Here is a 19,245-nt window from a genome sequence, read left to right on the forward strand (position 1 = left end):
TAATCATCATGACAGTGTGGTATTGGCACAAAAACAGACACATAGACCAGTGGAATAGAATAGAGAACCTAGAATTGGACCCACAAATCTATGGCCAACTAATCTTTGACAAAGCAGGAAAGAGTATCCAATGGAAAAAAGACAGTCTCTTTAGCAAATGGTGCTGGGAGAACTGGACAGCAACCTGCAGAAGAATGAAACTAGACCACTTTCTTATACCATACACAAAAATAAACTCAAAATAGATGAAAGACCTAAATGTGAGACCGGAAATCATCAAACCTCTAGAGGAGAAAACAGGCAACAACCTCTTTGACCTCAGCCACAGCAACTTCTTGTTCTACACGTCTCCAAAGGCAAGGGAATTAAAAGCAAAAATGAATATTGGGACCTCATCAAGATAAAAAGCTTCTGCACTACAAAGGAAACAATCAACAGAACTAAAAGGCAACCAATGGAATGGGAAAAGATATTTGCAAATGACATACCAGATAAAGGATTAGTATCCAAAATCTATAAAGAACTTACCAGACTCAATACCCAAAAAACAAATAATCCAGTGAAGAAAAGGGCAGAAGACATGAATAGACTCTTTTCCAAAGAAGACATCCAGATGGCCAACAGACACATGAGAAGATACTCAACGTCACTCATCATCAGGGAAATAGAAATCAAAACCACATGGAGGTACCACCTCACACTGGTCAGAGTGGCTAAAATTAACACCCCAGGAAACAACAGATGCTGGCAAGAATGTGGAGAAATGGGAACCCTCTTACACTGCTGGTGGGAATGCAAACTGGTGCAGCCGCTCTGGAAAACAGTATGGAAGTTTCTCAAAAAATGAAAAATAGAACTACCCTATGACCCAGCAATAGCACTACTAGGAATTTATCCAAAGGATACAGGAGTGCTGATTCATAGGAATACATGTACCCCAATATTTATAGCACTTTCAACAATAGCCAAACTATGGAAAGAGCCTAAATGTCCATCAATTGATGAATGGATAAAGAAGAAGTGGTTTATATATACAATGGGCTACTACTTGGCAATGAGAAAGAATGAAATCTTGCCATTTGCAGCAATGTGGATGGAACTAGAGGGTATTATGCTAAGTGAAATAAGTCAGTCAGAGAAAGGCAGATATCATATGTTTTCACTCATATGTGGAACTTGAGAAACTTAACAGAAGACCATCGGGGAAGGGAAGGGGAAAAAATAGTTAAAACAGAGAGGGAGGGAGACAAACCATAGGAGATGCTTAAATACAGAGAACAAACTGAGAGTTGATGTGGGGGGCAGGGGAGAGGGGAAAATGGGTGATAGGCATTGAGGAGGCACTTGTTGGGATGAGCATGGGTGTTATATATAAGCAATGAATCATAGGAATCTACCCCCAAAACCAAGAGCACACTGTACACACTGTATGTTAGCTAATTTGATAATAAATTGTATTTTTAAAAATAAAAAATAATAAAATAAAATAACTTATTTAGGGGCGCCTGGATGGCTCAGTTGGTTAATTATCTGGCTTGTGATTTTGGCTCAGGTTATGATCTCACAGTCTGTGGGATGGAGCCCTGAGTCGGGCTTGCACTGACAGCACAGAGCCTGCTTGGGATTCTCTTTCCCTTGTGTGCTTTCTCTCCTTTCTCAAGAGAAATAAACTTTAAAATTTTTTAATAATATATTTTATTATATGGTGTATAATTTAATTTTTAATAAAGGCTGTGTTTAATACCCAGTTTGCAAACATGCTGAAAACTTATTTGATCTTATCTGTAAATCATCTGCCTACTTATTTTCTATCTTCATAGAGGCAGGCTTTTTTTGTTCTTTTTATTGCTTTATGCCATGGTAGATAGTTAATAAATACTTATTAATAAGTTTTAATTAAAATATTCAAGGTTTTGTAATATGTAAATTAAAATTTACATGAACGAATGTCTACGGGATGCTGAGTAAAACAAATCTTATCTTCAAATAAATGTGAAACCTCTTTTCTCTTTTTTTATAATTTTACCCTTTTTTTTATTTAAAAAAATTTTTGTAATGTTTCTTTATTTTTGAGAGAGAGAGAGAAACAGAGCGCGAGCCAGGGAGGGGCAGAGAGAGGGAGACACAGAATCCAAAGCAGGCTCCAAGCTGTCAGTACAGAGCCCGACGCGGGGCTTGAACCCACGAACTGAACCGCGAGACCATGACCTGAGCCGAAGTCGGACGCTCAACCAACTGAGCCACCCAGGCGCGCAAACACCTGCCTCTTGATTTCAGCTCTAGTCATGATCTCACAGTTGTAAGAATGAGCCCAGCATCAGGCTCCACACCCAGAGTTTGCTGTTACAATTGTAAAGCTTTGATGGTTGTAAAAATGTTACGTAGAAATAGGAAAATCAGGGGGAAGAGCTTGATTGAAAGGAAACATGAATTTGATTTGAAGACATCTGAGGTGGAGTTGGGAGTACATGACTGTAATTCACACCAAAAAATCAGGGCTAGGTATTAACTTTCTATGATATATATAAATATTATGCTTAAAATTAGTTGACTTTTAACCCATTAAAAAAAAATCTCAGTATAATCTTTGAATTCAAGGAAGAAAAGACATAGCTTCAAACTTAAATATTGACAGGGACATTTAAATTTTGCTAATAAGGTGAATTACATTGATTTTTGAATGTTACTTAACTGCATTTCTTAGAAAAACTCCATGTAGTCATGATGTATTATCCTTTCAATGTTTTGTTTGGTTTGATTTGCTAAAATTTTGTTTAGAATTTTTGCATGTATGCTCATGAGAGATACTGGTCTATAGCTTTTTTTTAAATGTATGTTTATTTTGAGAGAGAGAGCATGCACACACACACGTGAGCCAGGGGAGGGGTGGAAAGAGAGGTAGACAGAGAATTCCAAGTGGGTTCCATGCTGTCAGCACAGAGCCTGACTTGGGGCTCAATCTCAGGAACTGTGAACCTCTGGGATGCAGCAAAGGTGGTCATAAGAGGAAAGCATAAATCTCAGATACACAACATAACCTTACGCCTTAAAGAGCTGGAAAAAGGGGCGCCTGGGTGGCGCAGTCGGTTAAGCGTCCGACTTCAGCCAGGTCACGATCTCGCGGTCCGTGGGTTCGAGCCCCGCATCGGGCTCTGGGCTGAGGCTCGGAGCCTGGAGCCTGTTTCCGATTCTGTGTCTCCCTCTCTCTCTGCCCCTCCCCCGTTCATGCTCTGTCTCTCTCTGTCCCAAAAATAAATAAACTTTGAAAAAAAAATTAAAAAAAAAAAAAAGAGCTGGAAAAAGAACAGCAAATAAAACCCAAAACCAGCAGAAGACAGGAAATAATAAAGATTAGAGCAGAAATTAATGCTATTGAAACCAAAAAAACCCCAAAAAACAAAAAAACAATAGAACAGATCGATGAAACCAGAAGCTGGTTCTTTGAAAGAATTAATAAAATTGATAAATCACCAGCCAGTTTGATTAAAAAGGAAAGGACCGAAATAAAATCAAGAATGGAAGAGGAGAGATCACAACCAATACAGCAGAAATAAAAACAATAATAAGAGAATATTATGAACAATTATATGCCAATAAAATGGGCAATCTGGAAGAAATGGACAAATTCCTAGAAACATATACACTACCAAAACCGAAACAGGAGGAAATAGAAAATTTGAACAGACCCATAACCAGTAAAGAAATCAAATTAGTAATCAAAAATCTGCCAAAAAATGAGTCCAGGGCCAGATGGCTTTCCAGGGGAATTCTACCAAACATTTAAGGAAGAGTTAACACCTATTCTCTTGAAGCTGTTCCAAAAAATAGAAATGGAAGGAAAACTTCCAAACTTATCCCATGAAGCCAGCATTACCTTGATTCCAAAACCAGACAAAGGCCCTACTAAAAAGGAGAACTATAGACCAATTTCCCTGATGAACAAGGATGCAAAAGTCCTCAACAAGATATTAGCCAACCAGCTCCAACAATACATTAAAAAAAATTATCCACCACGACCACATGGGATTTATACCTGGGATGCAGGGCTGGTTCAATATCCGCATAACAATTAACGTGATTCATCACATCAATAAAAGAAAGGACAAGAACCATATGATCCTCTCAATAGATGCAGAGAAAGCATTTGACAATATACAGCATCCTTTCTTGATAAAAACCCTCAAGAAAGTAGGGATAGAAGGAGCACACCTCGAGATCATAAAAGCCATATATGAACGACCCAATGCTAATATCATCCTCGATGGGGAAAAATTGAGGGCTTTCCCCCTAAGGTCAGGAACATGACAGGGATGTCCACTCTCGCCACTGTTATTCAACATAGTATTGGAAGTCTTAACCTCTGCAATCAGACAACACAAAGAAATAAAAGGCATCCAAATCAGCCAGGAGGAGGCCAAACTTTCACTCTTCACAGATAACATGATACTCTACATGGAAAACCCTAAAGATTCCACCAAAAAACTGCTAGAACTGATTCATGAATTCAGCAAAGTTGCAGGATATAAAATCAATGCACAGAAATCGGTTGCATTCCTATACACCAACAATGAAGCAACAGAAAGAGAAATCAAGGAATCGATCCCATTTACAGTTACACCAAAACCCATAAAATACCTAAGAATAAATCTAACCAAAGAGGTGAAAAATCTATACACTGAAAACTATAGGAAGCTTATGAAAGAAATTGAAGAAGACACAAAAAAATGGAAAAAGATTCCATGCTCCTGGCTCGGAAGAACAAATACTGTTAAAATGTCGATACTACCCAAAGCAATCTACATATTCAATGCAATCCCTATCAAAATAACACCAGCATTCTTCTCAGAGCTAGAACGAACAATCCTAAAATTTGTATGGAACCAGAAAAAACCCCAAATAGCCAAAGCAATCTTGAAAAAGAAAACCAAAGCAGGAGACTCTTATTAACCTGATAGAAGAATTTGAGAAATATTCATCCCCCCCCCCCCCCCCGCCCTTCAATATTTTGGTAAGAGTTTGCATAGAATTGGTATGATTTCTTTTTTTTTTTTTTAATTTTTTTTAATCTTTATTTTTGAGAGAGAGAGAGAGACAGAGACAGAGTACAAGCAGGGGAGGGACACAGAGAGAGGGAGACACAGAATCCGAAGCACGCTCCAGGCTCTGAGCTGTCAGCACAGAGCCTGACGCAGGGCTGGAACTCACAAGCTGTGAGATCATGACCTGAGCCAAAGTTGGACACCCAACTGACTGAGCCACCCAGATGCCCCATAGAATTGGTATGATTTCTTAAATGTTTGGTAGAATTCATCAGTGAATCCATAGCCCAGGAGTTATCTTTGTGGAAAGATTTTTAGCTATAAATCCAATTTCATTAATAGGTTAGGTATAGGACTGTTTATGTTATCTATTTCATCTTAAGTGAACTGTGGTGGTTTGGCACTTGCAAGGTATTTTTCCATGTTATCAATGAATTTGTTAGCCTAAACTTGTTCATAATATTCCCTTATTATTCTTTTCTATAGTGATGACATTCTTTCATTCTTGATATTGATCATTTGTATCTTTTTACCCCCTGATCAGTGTGGCTACAGGTTTATCAGTTTGTTGATCTTCTCAAAGAATAATCTTTTGGTTTCCCTTTTTCTGTTTTTATTTTCCTACTTTTTACTGCTTTCTGTTCTGATCTCTGCTCTTTCCTTTTTTTCTGCTTACTTTGCACTTCTTTGTCCCTTTAGTTTCTATAGGTGGAAGCTTAGGACATGGTTAAGTAAGACCTTTCTTTTAAAAACAAAAAGTACAGACATTTTGGGGCACCTGGGGAGCTCAGTCAGTTAAGCGTCCACATTTGGCTCAGGTCATGATCTCATGGTTTATGAGTTCAAGTGCAGAACCTGATAGTGCAGAGCCTGCTTGGAATTCACTCTCTCTCCCTCTCTCTCTCTCTCTCTGTCCTTCCCCTCCCTCCCTCCCTCTCTCTCAAAATAAATAAGCTTATAAAAATAGATATTTAGTGCAGGGTTTCTCAATAGTGGCACTATTGACATTTTAAGCTAGATGATTCTTTGTTGTGGGGCTGTCCTATAGGATGTTTAGCAGTGTCCCTGGCCAATACCCACTAGATGCCAATAACACCTCCCTGGGAACAACCAAAAATATTTCCAGATATTCCCAAATGTGTCCAGATATGCAGTGAATGTCCCTGGTTGAAAAGCACTAGTTTAGTGCTATCTTGCTAAGTATTGCTTTTGCAGCATCCTGTAAATTTTTATAGATTGTGTTTTCATTTAGTCCAAAATACTTTCTGAATTCCCTTTTGATTTGTACTTTGACCCATGGGCTATTTTGAAATGTAGTTTACAAATATTTGGTGATTTAATTCCATTGTTGTTAGACATCATACTTTGTACGATTCCTTTTAAATTTGAGAGTTGTTTTATGGCCCAGAATATGGTCTGTGTTGCTAAATGTTCCACATGCACTTCAGAAGAATGTATAATCTGTTATCATTGGATAGAAGAATTCTATAAATGTCAATCAGATCATGTTGGTTGATACTGTTGTTCAAGTTTTGCTGTTTATATACTTGCTGATTCTGCCTACTTATTCTATTGGTTATTGAGAAGGGAATGTACAGCCACTCCAGCTTTATTTTGACTACTATTAATGTGGTGTATTGTTTTTTGTCTTTTTACTTTTAACCTATTTGTGTCTTTATGTTTAAAATAGGTTTACTGTAGGGGCGCCTGGGTGGCTCAGTTGGTTAAGCGTCCCACTTTGGCTCAGGTCATGATCTCGCAGTTCATGGGTTCCAGCCCTGCATTGGGCTCTGTGCTGACAGTTCGGAGCCTGCTTCAGATTCTGTGTCTCCCTCTCTCTCTGCCCCTCCCCTGCTCATGCTCTGTCTCTCAAAAATAAACATTAAAAAAATTTTTTTAATAAAAAAAAGTAGGTTTACTGGAGACAGCATATAATTGGATCTTGCTATTTTATCCATTAATGAAGAGCTAGTTGGTCTGTTTGACTACTGGATAGCTAGTGTCACTGTTTACGGTGCTGTCTTCTCTAACTCGTCTATTCCTGATCTCACCTGGAATATTTCGAGATGGGGACCCACATGGTGGACAGAATGGAGAGTTATTGCATCTTCCTCTTTGGACCAGGCAGTTGCCCACAAAGGGAGGGCAACCCTCTGAGAACCATGTAGGGAGCCAACGGGTGTGCCTGGGAGAGATGGGACTTTGGAATCTGACTTGTATTGTTACTGGCCAATCAAAACCTTCACTGGCCTTAGTACTTTGTTAAACTGGGTATTAACCTATTAGTTGTTGAGTTGTGGAAGGTGAATTGATGGATAGGAGAGAAATCTAGCACAGTGGCTATTTACTGTCTAGAATGTAAGCATAGCAAAAATGTAATCACTGGTATGGCTGTATGTATTAGTACATACTGGCCAATTATGTAGTGCGTGCACTTCTTACCATGTTTCGGTAAGCTGAGTTTAATTCTGTTTACTGCATCCTACCTTCTATTAGGGAAAAAGAGGAAAATGAAGAGACATTCACAGGAAAAATTACACCTATAGTGACTGTCTATCATTGCCCTGACCTCTCCCCCAAGAGAAGCCTTTACACATCCCTACGTGGAAGCCCTATCAGCATCCCCCTCAAATTCAACAATTCATTTTGCTGAGGCCTAACTAAAACTTAGGAGTCATATTTGGATTTATTTCTCTTCCTTAACATCCATAATCTGTCACCAATTCCTGCCATTGACTTTCCCCAACAAAAGAATCCTGTTGATTCAGCAAAGCTGAGGTTATTAAACTTACTGCAACAAGGGCAAGCACCACTTTGACAGAGTCTTGGTAGTTAGGGGAAGTCAGGAAAGAGTATTTCTAGGGATTTGAGATTTGTACTCATGTGTTTTAAGGCACGTCCTTCAAGATGGGGAACTGTTTGGGATGGGCGGGGTTTTGACGTGATATTTAGAATTAGTGGACATAATAAGAAAAGGGTCTTGAAGCAATTTGTTATCCTGTCAGGAGACCTGTTTGCTCTAATGCACACACTGTTTGCCCAGATAAGTTAGTTTGCAAGAATTTCTTGGAGCAAACAGTGAAGCTAATTACTGGTTTAGTCTTATCACCCTGGGCAAAAGAAAATTTCCTGCAGCAGATATATCATGTTGACTCAATTCTCTTTGCTACTCTTACTTTTAAACTTTTCCTTTCCCCTTTTCTAGCTACACCACTACCACTGGCCTAGTTCAAGCTGTTTTCATAAATTGCCTAGACTATTTAAAACTCCTTCTAACTCATTTATAGTCTTTTGCCCTCAGATTTGTTTTCCATACTACCACCAGAATAATCTAACTATGTTGCAATTCTGACCATGTCATTGACGTGTGTAAAACCTTTTAGTGGCTTCTGGTTGTCCGTAGGATGAAATCAGTACCTGATCTTTGTCTGCACTCTTCTTGAATTGCTGCCTAGCATTTGATTTCCTGCATCTATTTGTTTGTTGATGCTGTTGCCTCTACCTGGAATATCTTTTCCCTCCTATTGTATGTGGCTAATTTTTGTTCTTCCTTTAAAAGTTAACTCGGGCAATATCTTCTATAGGAAATGTTTCCTGAACCTTGATTGTGCTTCCAGAGCATACTTTGCATAGTGCTATTATTACATTAACCTTTCACGAGGGGAGAGAGCCACCTAAAGGCAAATTGTCTTATTAATTTCTGTATCCACTAGCATCTGCAACAGGGCCCAGCACATAGTAAGTTCTCAGTTTTTACTAACCCAAACAAATTGGGTCAGAAAGAAGGGGAGGACTTAAGGGGAGGTAAGAGGTGATGATTTAACTTTAAATTGATGTATTTGAGGCAACACCAATGCACCTAAATAGAGGAATTTGAATACAAGAGTAAGATTATTATTATTGGGAAATCATCACAGTTGGAGTGATGGTTTAAGTTGATTATTTCACCAAGAGTGATAGTATAAACAAGGAAGTACAAATTGAGGACCAATATTTGGGGAATTACCCTCAGTGGGTGGGAAAAAGTAGAGGAAGCCCTCAGAGTATCGGCAGCAACAGAGGTGAAGAAGATAAACCAGAGGTGTAGGGTATTGGAGTGGGGAGAGACAACAAGGAAAGAAGTGTACAAAGGAGAGCTGGAATCATGGTGTCAAATTTTGCAGAGCAGTTAAGAATGAGAACTGTGAAGAGATTTTCTACATTTGGCAATTATGTCTAGCTAGTACAATGGGGATGACTTTTTTTTTTTTTTTAATTTAGTTTGTGGTACAAAGTAAGATTTTTTTTTAATTTTTTTTAACGTTTATTTATTTTTGAGACAGAGAGAGACAGAGCATGAACGGGGGAGGGTCAGAGAGAGGGAGACACAGAATCTGAAACAGGCTCCAGACTCTGAGCTGTCAGCACAGAGCCCGACGCGGGGCTCGAACTCACAGACCATGAGATCATGACCTGAGCCGAACTCGGCCGCTTAACCAACTGAGCCACCCAGGTGCCCCCAAAGTAAGACTTTTTGTTCTCATTTTTTATACTAACAAAAATATATACCTGTGTTCAACCAGGACTTTCTCGAGGGGTATGATTTTCTTTATTTGGTAGTAAAGTTTAACTTTATGGAGGGCCTGTAGTAAATGTTACTTTATTTTAACAGGTTTTGTATTTTTTCTTGTTGTCTCTTTTGTCTTTGTAAGCAAAATCATTATATATAGATTACTTGAAAACAGAATGTTTGGTCTCTCCCTTGGTTATTTACAAACCATTGGTAGTTACTCATTAAGTAACAAGCAAGATATTATATTTTCATTTTGCCAAGTTCATTTTAGAACTGTTATGATTATATCACTCATTTTCAAAAAATTTTCAGCCATGAAACCCTTTCCTTAAACATATATGGAATCCCAATATGTGAATCAGATAAAGTGGAGTTTGTTTGAAGCTGTGACAGGGACCTGATGTCCCTCCTGAATTGAGTGTAGTCTTCTAACTTTGTTCTCTTTATTTCCACAACCAACCAGTGGCACCTGGGTCTCCTCCCTGGAAATCCTAGGGCTACTTAAAGCATAATTTGAAAATCACTGATAAGTAATACTCTCTGTAGAAATGCTGATAATGATTTTAGTACTGAAAGTCACAAGATTTTTTTTTTTTTATATTTTTGAGAGATACAGTATGCACAGGGGAGGGACAGGGAGAGAGCGGGGGGGGGGGGGGCGGGGGGGGAGGGCGGGGAGAGAATCCCAAGCAGGCTCCACACTGTCAGCACAGAGCCCTAAGCAGGGCTCAAACTCATGAACCATGAGGTCATAACCTGAGCTGAAACTAAGAGTCGGACGCTTAACCAACTGAGCCACTCGGGCCCCAGTCACAAGATATTTAGATTCCAAATCTTGACACTTCTATTCTGTTCTCTTATTGGTCAGCAGAATGTACAACAATAAGTAACTGCCCAAAGATGAAATAAACCTATACTAGAGTTATTTAGACAGAGACCGTATGTCTTCCTTTAAGGGAAGTTGTCAAGGTGGTTCTTTTGTCAGTGGGAGGCTGGCCTACCATTATCTCTGCAGTCTCTTCCAACACCGGTGATTCTCTCTGCTCCTATATGTCTACATTTATCCTACCTGGTAAATATTATCTAATATGATGGGGGTCTATTTTATCTTTTATTTCTTCAAATTTATAGTGTGCCATGTATATGAGAGATCCTGTGTTAAGATGCAGGGGTAGTATTTAAATAAATAAGATACAGTTTACTATTAAGGAAATAGAAAATTGCTGTTAGGTTTGATGAGTGCAGTAAAAGAAGTAATCCAAGGATATTAATGGGAATCATATGAAATGGAAGGGCCTAACCCCATCCAGCTAGGGGCTTGTCAAGAAGACAATGCTACTAGCTTCCCTGAAGACTCCCAAGTTGACTCTCCAAAGATGAGTAGACTTTAATCAGAGGCAAATGGGGAAAGGTCTTGCTAGGCAGATGGAGGAACACACAAATAGGCTCTGAAAGAGGGCATGCCTTGTTTGGAGAGTTGTAAGTAGTTTAGTGTGGCTGGAGCTTAGCATGTCAATGGGGATTGGTGAGTGAAGCCAGATGAAAAAGGACTGTGTTTTGCCAAGTTTAGGAATTTGGACTTTATCTGGAAAGTATTGTGAAGCAAGTGAAGGATTTTAAGCTGAGTAATTGCATGGTCAGATTTGTGTTTTATAAAGCACTCTGGCAGTAATCAAGAGAACAGATTAGAATGGACCTTTCTTGGAAGCAAAGCAACCATTAAGTAATAGACTTTGGCAATAATTTACACAAAAATGTCTGAGGATAGAACTGATGTGGTGGGTGGGGGAATGAATTCAAGATATACTAAGGAGGCAAAAGCAGCAGAATTGTTGGTCAGAGAAAGAGTGAATGAGGAGATGACTTTCAGGTGTCTGACCAGGACAACTGAGTGTAGGTTACCCCCCTACACCTCTTTTTTTGCTAAGAGAAAGAAATTAAGAAGAAAGGAAGCTCTTGGGCTTTTTACCTCAAGATTCTCAGAGTGCCAACTTGAGCAAGGATATAGGTCTTTTTTTATTTTCTTATATTTGTGTATATGTTTTAAAGTACGATACGAGGAAGTAATAACAGGATGTATTGTCAGGAAAGGTGGTGGAATTTTGGGGAGGAATGAGGGGAGCCTATTAGATTAAGGTAGACTCTTATTTAAAGTAGTTTAGGAATGAGTCATCTACTTAAAGGCAAAAGAGTGGACTATCTTTTGTCCAGTCGTGTGATTATTTAGTATCTACTTCATATACTCTACAAATCAATTGTGATTTGAGAAAAAATAAATTCATTTTTAGAAAACCCAGGGGTTTTTACATTGCCATTTGTCAGAATTTTTACCTTTTAAGAAGATGTGTGGTAAGATTGGCTTGTCTGTGCAAATTAGCTAATTTAGTAATAGTTCTGGTGTGGCATTATGCATTTTAAAATACAAAATTATTTTCCTCAGAATGCTAACTTTGATTTTTGAAGCTTTTCATTGGTGTCATGTGGGAACTAATGTTCAATTCCTTGCTCTTTAACACTCTGACAGAGATGTTTCCTTTTATACCTTTGTCACATCATTTTCAAAAGTTAAGATCTCTTTGAGGCTGGTTGAGGTGGTTAAATCCCTTCAAGGAAAGAATGAACAATGCTATGCTCCTTAACAGAAAACTGGAGATATTGGTTTCAGATTTTGAGACCTGCTCTGTAAAGGGACACTTATTCATTACATTTATTCATAGGTTCTTGAATGTCCTGTTGTTTTTTATCAGTTAGGCCTTCCTTCCCTGTAGTTTTGTGATTTCTACTGAAGGCATTAGAGAGGTACCTCTTCTAGTAACAAAACCAAAAATGACTATAGTTTAATCCCTTTTAATTTACAGAGTTAATGATGAGACTTGGACCTTTATAATGGAAAGCTATTAGTTTACTTTCATTCTGTAATAATTATAGATATGAAAGTACATTCTGATGTTATACTACTTGCAAGAATTTTTTTTCTTTAGAATAATTTAATCCTAGTAGAACTTCTTCTTTAAGTATGTTTAAAGGAAACTTTATTTTCTTCCTTTTTATAAAACATCTTTATGAAAAGGTGGTTACAGTCCATACTTTGTTTAATGTTTTCTAATAGTAAGTCAAAAAGGTCCTAAATTTTAGTGTTTAGAAATGGTTGTTTTCCTAATAAGTATGAAAGTTTTCAAAATGTTTTCAGAAATCGTTAGCAGTCTATAATTTGACCTACATGTACAGATTTCCTTATTCAGGAATTAGAATGGATTTGAGGGGTAGATCAATAGGAATATTCATTGGATTATTACAATTAAAATGCTTGAAACTTCTTAGAATAACATCTCTTCAAATCATAGAAGTTATTTGAATTAGTATTATAGTTGTTTTTTTGAAAAATGAAATGATTTGTTTGAGCTTAGAGTTACTCTAAGAAGAGGGATACTAATTGCTCATTTTCTATTAAACCAAAATGTTTAATTTGGAACATTAGTTTTTTATCAGCATAGTAATCCAAAGTTTAAATATATGAGAAGATAATAACTTCTTTTTCCTATTTCTTTTACTCTGTCTGCAGGTTGTAAAAATTAAAATGAATAAACTACGGCAAAGTTTTAGGAGAAAGAAAGATGTTTATGTTCCAGAGGCCAGTCGTCCACATCAGTGGCAGACAGATGAAGAAGGGGTTCGTACTGGAAAATGTAGCTTCCCAGTTAAGGTAAGAGCTCATGCTTCTGTAATTCTAGATGTGGAAAAGAATTGATAGTCTATTGTGTGTGAAATCCTATTAATTAGGACAATTAAAAGAGAACCCTCTAAAAATGAATCTCTTCATCTTCTGCTTCAAGGTAGAATTAATAAGGAAAACAATTATAATTAGTGATTTTTTTCTCTTTATATTTAAATAGGAATTTCTGATATATACTCTAGAATCACTACAAATAAGATTATTTCTGATGAAAAACTAATCCTGAAATATCTAAAAATCCCAAATTATTATTATTATTACTATTACTATTATTATTATTATTATTATTTTTGATAACAATTTTGAATGGATAGCTTTCCTTGTTTTGTTTATTTTTGAGAGACAGTGAGTGAGCACAAGCAGGGGAGAGACAGAGAGAGGGTGACAGAGGATCTGAAAAAGAGAGCCTGATGTGGGACTTGAACTCACAAACCTAGAGATCACAACCTGAGCCAAAAGTCGGACACTTAACAAACTGAGCCACCCAGGTGCTCCCAAGTCCCAAATTATTACAAATGAAATTATTTTGAGTGGTAAATGTTTACTAAGTGGTGGAGCAGAGGGAATAGGGAGTCTGTTTTCTTAAATACAGGCCTGGTGTGTTCTAGAAAATCTTAAAAGAGTTAAATCAAAAGGAATTTTCTCTTTAATCTTATAACTGTTAATCTTACAGAGGTCATTTAAACTAATGCCTTCACCTGTAAGATCAGAAAATGGAAGCTCAAAGAAGTAATAACATAATGAAGATCTAGAGAAGGGGGTGCCATATAGGTGTTTTTTCTTACTATTACTTGACACTCCGAAGAAGGGTCACATTTAAGGTCATGAAAGAAGTGTACATGTTATACTCTTTAGTGAAAAGAAGTAATTTATAATTATATAAGCATGCTATGAGGTGTATTAAGTGTGGATATAAAAAAATAGAAGGAACTAGACCAAAATGTTAATATCTTCCAGAAAAAAATTTAGTCTAATATAAAATGTTAACATATTTCTCTATTTTCTACATATTCTTATGTATACATAGTCTTATTGTGATTTTCTACCATTGATTGAAACATAGCCTGAAGCTTCAGAAAGGAAAAAAATCTATATGACAGAAAAGTGATTTATAGAATATACGTTTTAAATAAATACATGAAAAATATACAAATTTTTCCACAGTCTGTCAATTACTAAGCATTTTCTGGGGTGCCTGGGTGGCTCAAGTTGATTAAGTGTCTTGACTCTTGATTTCAGCTCAGGTATTGATCCCAGGGTCATAGGTTTCCAGACTTAGTAAGGATCCTGCTTTCTCTCTCTTCTCTCTCTCTTCTCTGTCTCTCTCTGTCTCTCTGTCTCTCTCTCTCTGTCTTTCTCTTTCTCTCCCCCGCCTTCTGTCCCTCTACCCTGCTTGTGCACACAGTCTCTCAAAGAAAAAAAAAAAGAAATCCTAATCACTTAGCTTTGCTACTTATTCGCTGAAATGAGTTCTTTTATAGGGATAATAAACTTAAATATTTTATTTTAAAATTTTTGGCATGATATTAAGATATGAAAAAAACCCTCTCATACAAAAACTAACACTCTTCACTTCCCCCAACCTCACCCCCCAAAATAGGCTCATTTTGATTATACGAGTAGTGTGGAAATGGGTACTTTTACACATTGTTGATTGCTTGGAATATAAATTATAACCTATTAGGAGAGCATTGGAAATATCAGTTAAAATTTTAAATGCACTTTTCATTTGACCAGACATTTTACATTTAAGAATTACATTTAAGGGGCACCTAGCTGGCTCAATTGGAAGAACATGCAACTCTTGATCTTGGGGTAATGAGTTTGAGCCCCAAGTTGGGTATGGAAATTACTAAAAAAAAATAAACTTAAAAAAAAGAATTACATTTAAGTACATTCACAGATATACTGGCAAAAGTGGTCATCTTAGCATCGTTTGATAGCAAAAATCTGGAAACAAGTTAAATGCCCATCATTCTGGGATTAGATAAAGACGTTAGGAACCCATTAAGTGGAATTCTTTGCCACTATTAAAAAACAAGAGGGGCGCCTGGGTGGCTCAGTCCGTTAAGCGTCTGTGCTGACAGCTCAGAGCCTGGAGCCTGCTTTGGATTCTGTGTCTCCCTCTCTCTCTGTCCCTCCCCTGCTCATGCTCTGTCTCTCTCTCTCAATAATAAATAAACGTTACAAAAAAAAAAAAAAGAATAAGGTAGGTCTGTATTCATTTAATAAAATTTTTTGAATACCTGCTGTGCACCAGACATATGCTAAGTGGTAAATAAAAAGACAGTTCTTGCTCTTGTAGAGTTGATAGTGTCCTTGTAGGAAGACAGACTTTAATTAGATATTTGCATTAATATGATTACAAACTGAGATAAGTGCTTTTTATTTTTTATTTTTTTTTTCAACGTTTATTTATTTTTGGGAGAGAGAGACAGAGCATGAACGGGGGAGGGGCAGAGAGAGAGGGAGACACAGAATCGGAAACAGGCTCCAGGCTCCTAGCCATCAGCCCAGAGCCCGACGCGGGGCTTGAACTCACGGACTGAGAGATCGTGACCTGGCTGAAGTCGGACGCTTAACCGACTGCGCCACCCAGGCGCCCCGATAAGTGCTTTTTAAAAAGGGAAGGCTATGGTGTAACAAGTTATATGAGATGAACCTGGAAAGAAATAGGGTGGGGCCCTTGTAGGCCATGTTAAGGATTTTGGACTTTAAGAGTTACTGGAAGCCACTAAATGGTGTGGGTTTTTTTCATCTTTTGTTCATTTTATTGTGGTAAAATATGTAACATAAAATTCACCATTTTAACCATTTCTGTGTGCATAGTACACTAATATTAGTAACATTCATATTGTTATGCAGTCATCAGCACCACCCATCTCCAGAACTTTTTCCTCTTCCCAAACTGGGACTGTGGGTGTGGTGTGGTTTGGAGGTAGTCCATAGTAGGTGCAAAGAGTCTGGTGAAAGATTATTACAATAATCCAGAGGAGAGATCATGTTTAGTCTGGACTAAGATGGTAACTGTGGAGACGAAAAGAAATGAAGTAAATTGAGAGATAATTAAGAGATAAAGGCAATAGGAATTGGAAATGGACTGAACCTAGGGAATGAAAAAGAATGGTGTTAAGGCTGATACCTGGTTTCTTGTCCCAGACTGATAGAGGTGATGATCATTGACTGACAGAGGAAACACTGAAAGAATATTCTCTGACATGCTCATACAGAAAGATGACTTTAGTGTATTATTAAGTGATAAAAGCAGGGCACGAATAGTATACATAGTATGATTCTGTTTATAGTTAAAAAGAAAAAATCTGGGGTGCCTGGGTGGCTCAGTCTGTTAAGCGTCTGACTTCAGCTTAGGTAGTGATCTCATGGTTTGTGAGTTCGAGCCCCACGTCAGGCTCTGTGCAAACAGCTCGGAGCCTGGAGCCTGCTTGAGATTCTGTTTCTCTCTCTCTCTCTCTCTCTCTGCCACTCCCCCACTTGTGCTCTGTCTCTCAAAAATAATAAATAAATGTTAAAATTTTTTTAAAGAAAAAATCTATATATCTGCTTATATATATAAGAAAAACCTGTTAAGAAGACACAAATAAATATGAATTACAGAATGGTGTGAAGGTTTGGGGATCTTTTTACTTTTCACTATGTATCCTTTGGAACTAGTGACATTTCTTGTCATGAACATGTTATATTTGTAATAAATAAACATATATATATATATATTTTTAAAAACCTCATTCACAGGGTTCTGAGAGGCTGGTATATAGTACTGAAATAACTGAAGTAAAATTAATCGAAGCACTTCCAATTGGCTATGAAATATACAACTTTTAAGTGTTTTGTGTGTGATAAATAAGGTTCACTATCATTCAGTGGTACTGTCATTTGTCATAAGAAACAGCTGATTAGATGTGCTTTAGAGATAAACATTTAAGATGTAAGATTTACATCTTATGCAGGCAGGACACCTTACTTAGGACGTTTTTTGTATGATCTTCTCCAAATGGTGTTTTGAAATCCTTTTGACAAAACATTCATCCCCTCTTCTACGTTGTGGCTCCCCACCCCTTATCTGCTTTCCCTTCCCACCCCATGCACTTAAGTACAAATGCCATATGGTTGGATAGGAGAATCAGAACCTGAATTATTTTCTATAGCCTAAAAATAGATGAATTTCCTCAAATATAGCTGGACAAATGATGTCTTATCTGGCCTTGCCTTGGGGACTACTGAATTCTGAACTACTGATGAGTTGGTATAAAAAGTTTCCCGTGTAGACAGCTAGTAAGGTGGTGAGCATGCTCACTGAGGAAGAACACGTTTGAGGGTAGGGAAGATGAATTCCTTTTGAGGTGTCTAGGAAAGACGGACATGAAGATACCTACTTAACCACAAACACCATGAGTTTTCATTTTGAGATTACAAACAAATTCTAGTAAGTAGGCAAATTTGCAAATAAGGAATCCTTGAATAATGAGAGTTGACTATATATAAATTATCATTGAAGTCATGAGTAAGTGAGATTGCCTAGAAGAAGTGAGAGGAGAGGGGGGCCTAGGACAAACATAGAAGGGACAGGCAGTGAAATGGGTTATCTTCAAAGGAGAATAAGAATGAGTAGCCAGAGAGGTATAAGGGAAACCTGAAGAGTGTGATCTCAGAAGCCAAGTTTCAAGGAAGGAGAAAGTGGTCAAGTGCTATCGAGGAGAAAATGAAACTTCATTAATTTAAAAATTTGAAAGTCCTGGTGATTCTAATGATAGCACTTACAGTGGAGTCATAAGGATGGAGTCTAGATTGAGGAGTGAATGGATGCAAAATAAGAAAGAAGATGACAAATCTAGAGATTACTAATTCGAGAAGTTCGTCAGACAAGGTTGTGTGAAGATGGGGAGGGGAGAAAGGGAAGTATTACAAAGCCCACAAGGAAACTTTTAGTGGTGATGGCTGATTATTATATTGATTGTGATCACGGTTTCTCAGGTATATGCAAGAACTCAGCATATTGTAACTTTAAATATATATAGTTCATTATATGTCAGTTATACCTCAATAAGGTAGTTAAAAAATTTTTAATGAAAAAGTTTGTCTTCAAAGGAGAGCAGAAAGGCAGAGTAGCAAAGGGAGTGTGAGGTTGAAAAGCTGTGTGTTATTGTTGTTTTTACCAGTTTTACTAGATATAATTTACATACCATAAAGTTTACTCAGTTAAAGTCTATAAATCACTGGTAGTTTGATTTTATGTTGAATTTTGTTTTTAAGGTAGGAGAGACTTGAGCATAACTAAAGGGCCTTTAAGAAGCATGTAGAAAGTGGATTTGTTTTAGATGGAGGAAGGATGCTGCTTCTATTTTAATAGTAGCAAAGGTAACAAACAGAGTGTAAATGCCTTACATTTATGGTGTTGGTGGCTTAAATTTGGAGTTTAAAGGCATATTTTCTCAAGGAAATAGGAAGTGAAGACATCTGTAGAAGAGTGAGGAGAGTTGTGGAATTAGATTTGAAGACATTAGAATAGCTACTCCAGAGAATGGGAGATACAGAATATGCAATTACTGGAAATAGAAATGTGATTACTAGACTGTAATCAAGTGAAACTGCAACTAGTTTGATCTCTGCCAAGTATGTTAAAGTATACTGGTGCCTGTATAAGTACAATTTAGTATTACAATTTAATTAGTAATTAATTAAAGTAGGTTTCAAACCTTGTCTTGCAATTCTGCTAGTGTAACAGAGATCATCTTTTTTTTTAAGTGTTTATTTTGAGAGAGAGAGAGAGGGAGAAAGAGAATCCCAAGCGGTTCCATGCTTAGTGCAGAGCCTGACGTGGGGCTCAATCTTGTGAACCGTGAGATTATGACCTGAGCACATATCAAGAGTCAGACACTTAACTGACTGAGCCACCCAGGTGC

General features: G+C 37.4%; 1 protein-coding gene across 11 annotated transcripts in view; it reads left to right on the forward strand.

Annotated features, from left to right (window-relative positions):
- NUMB (NUMB endocytic adaptor protein) overlaps positions 1-19,245 on the forward strand; it is a 204,834-nt gene that overhangs the window by 113,973 nt on the left and 71,616 nt on the right. For 10 of the 11 annotated variants that reach the window (XM_086709335.1, XM_086709337.1, XM_086709332.1 and 7 more), the window contains one exon: positions 13,154-13,294. In XM_086709335.1, the coding sequence (XP_086565461.1) occupies positions 13,169-13,294 (126 nt within the window). In that variant the 5' untranslated portion in view covers positions 13,154-13,168. Of the gene's footprint in view, positions 1-10,416; positions 10,664-13,153; positions 13,295-19,245 lie in introns of those variants that run through there. The other variant, XM_086709339.1, reaches the window with a different exon arrangement.

This window comes from Puma concolor, chromosome B3, assembly GCF_028749965.1.
Source record: "Puma concolor isolate L17-30 chromosome B3, mPumCon1.1.hap2, whole genome shotgun sequence".
Lineage (NCBI taxonomy): Eukaryota > Metazoa > Chordata > Mammalia > Carnivora > Felidae > Puma > Puma concolor.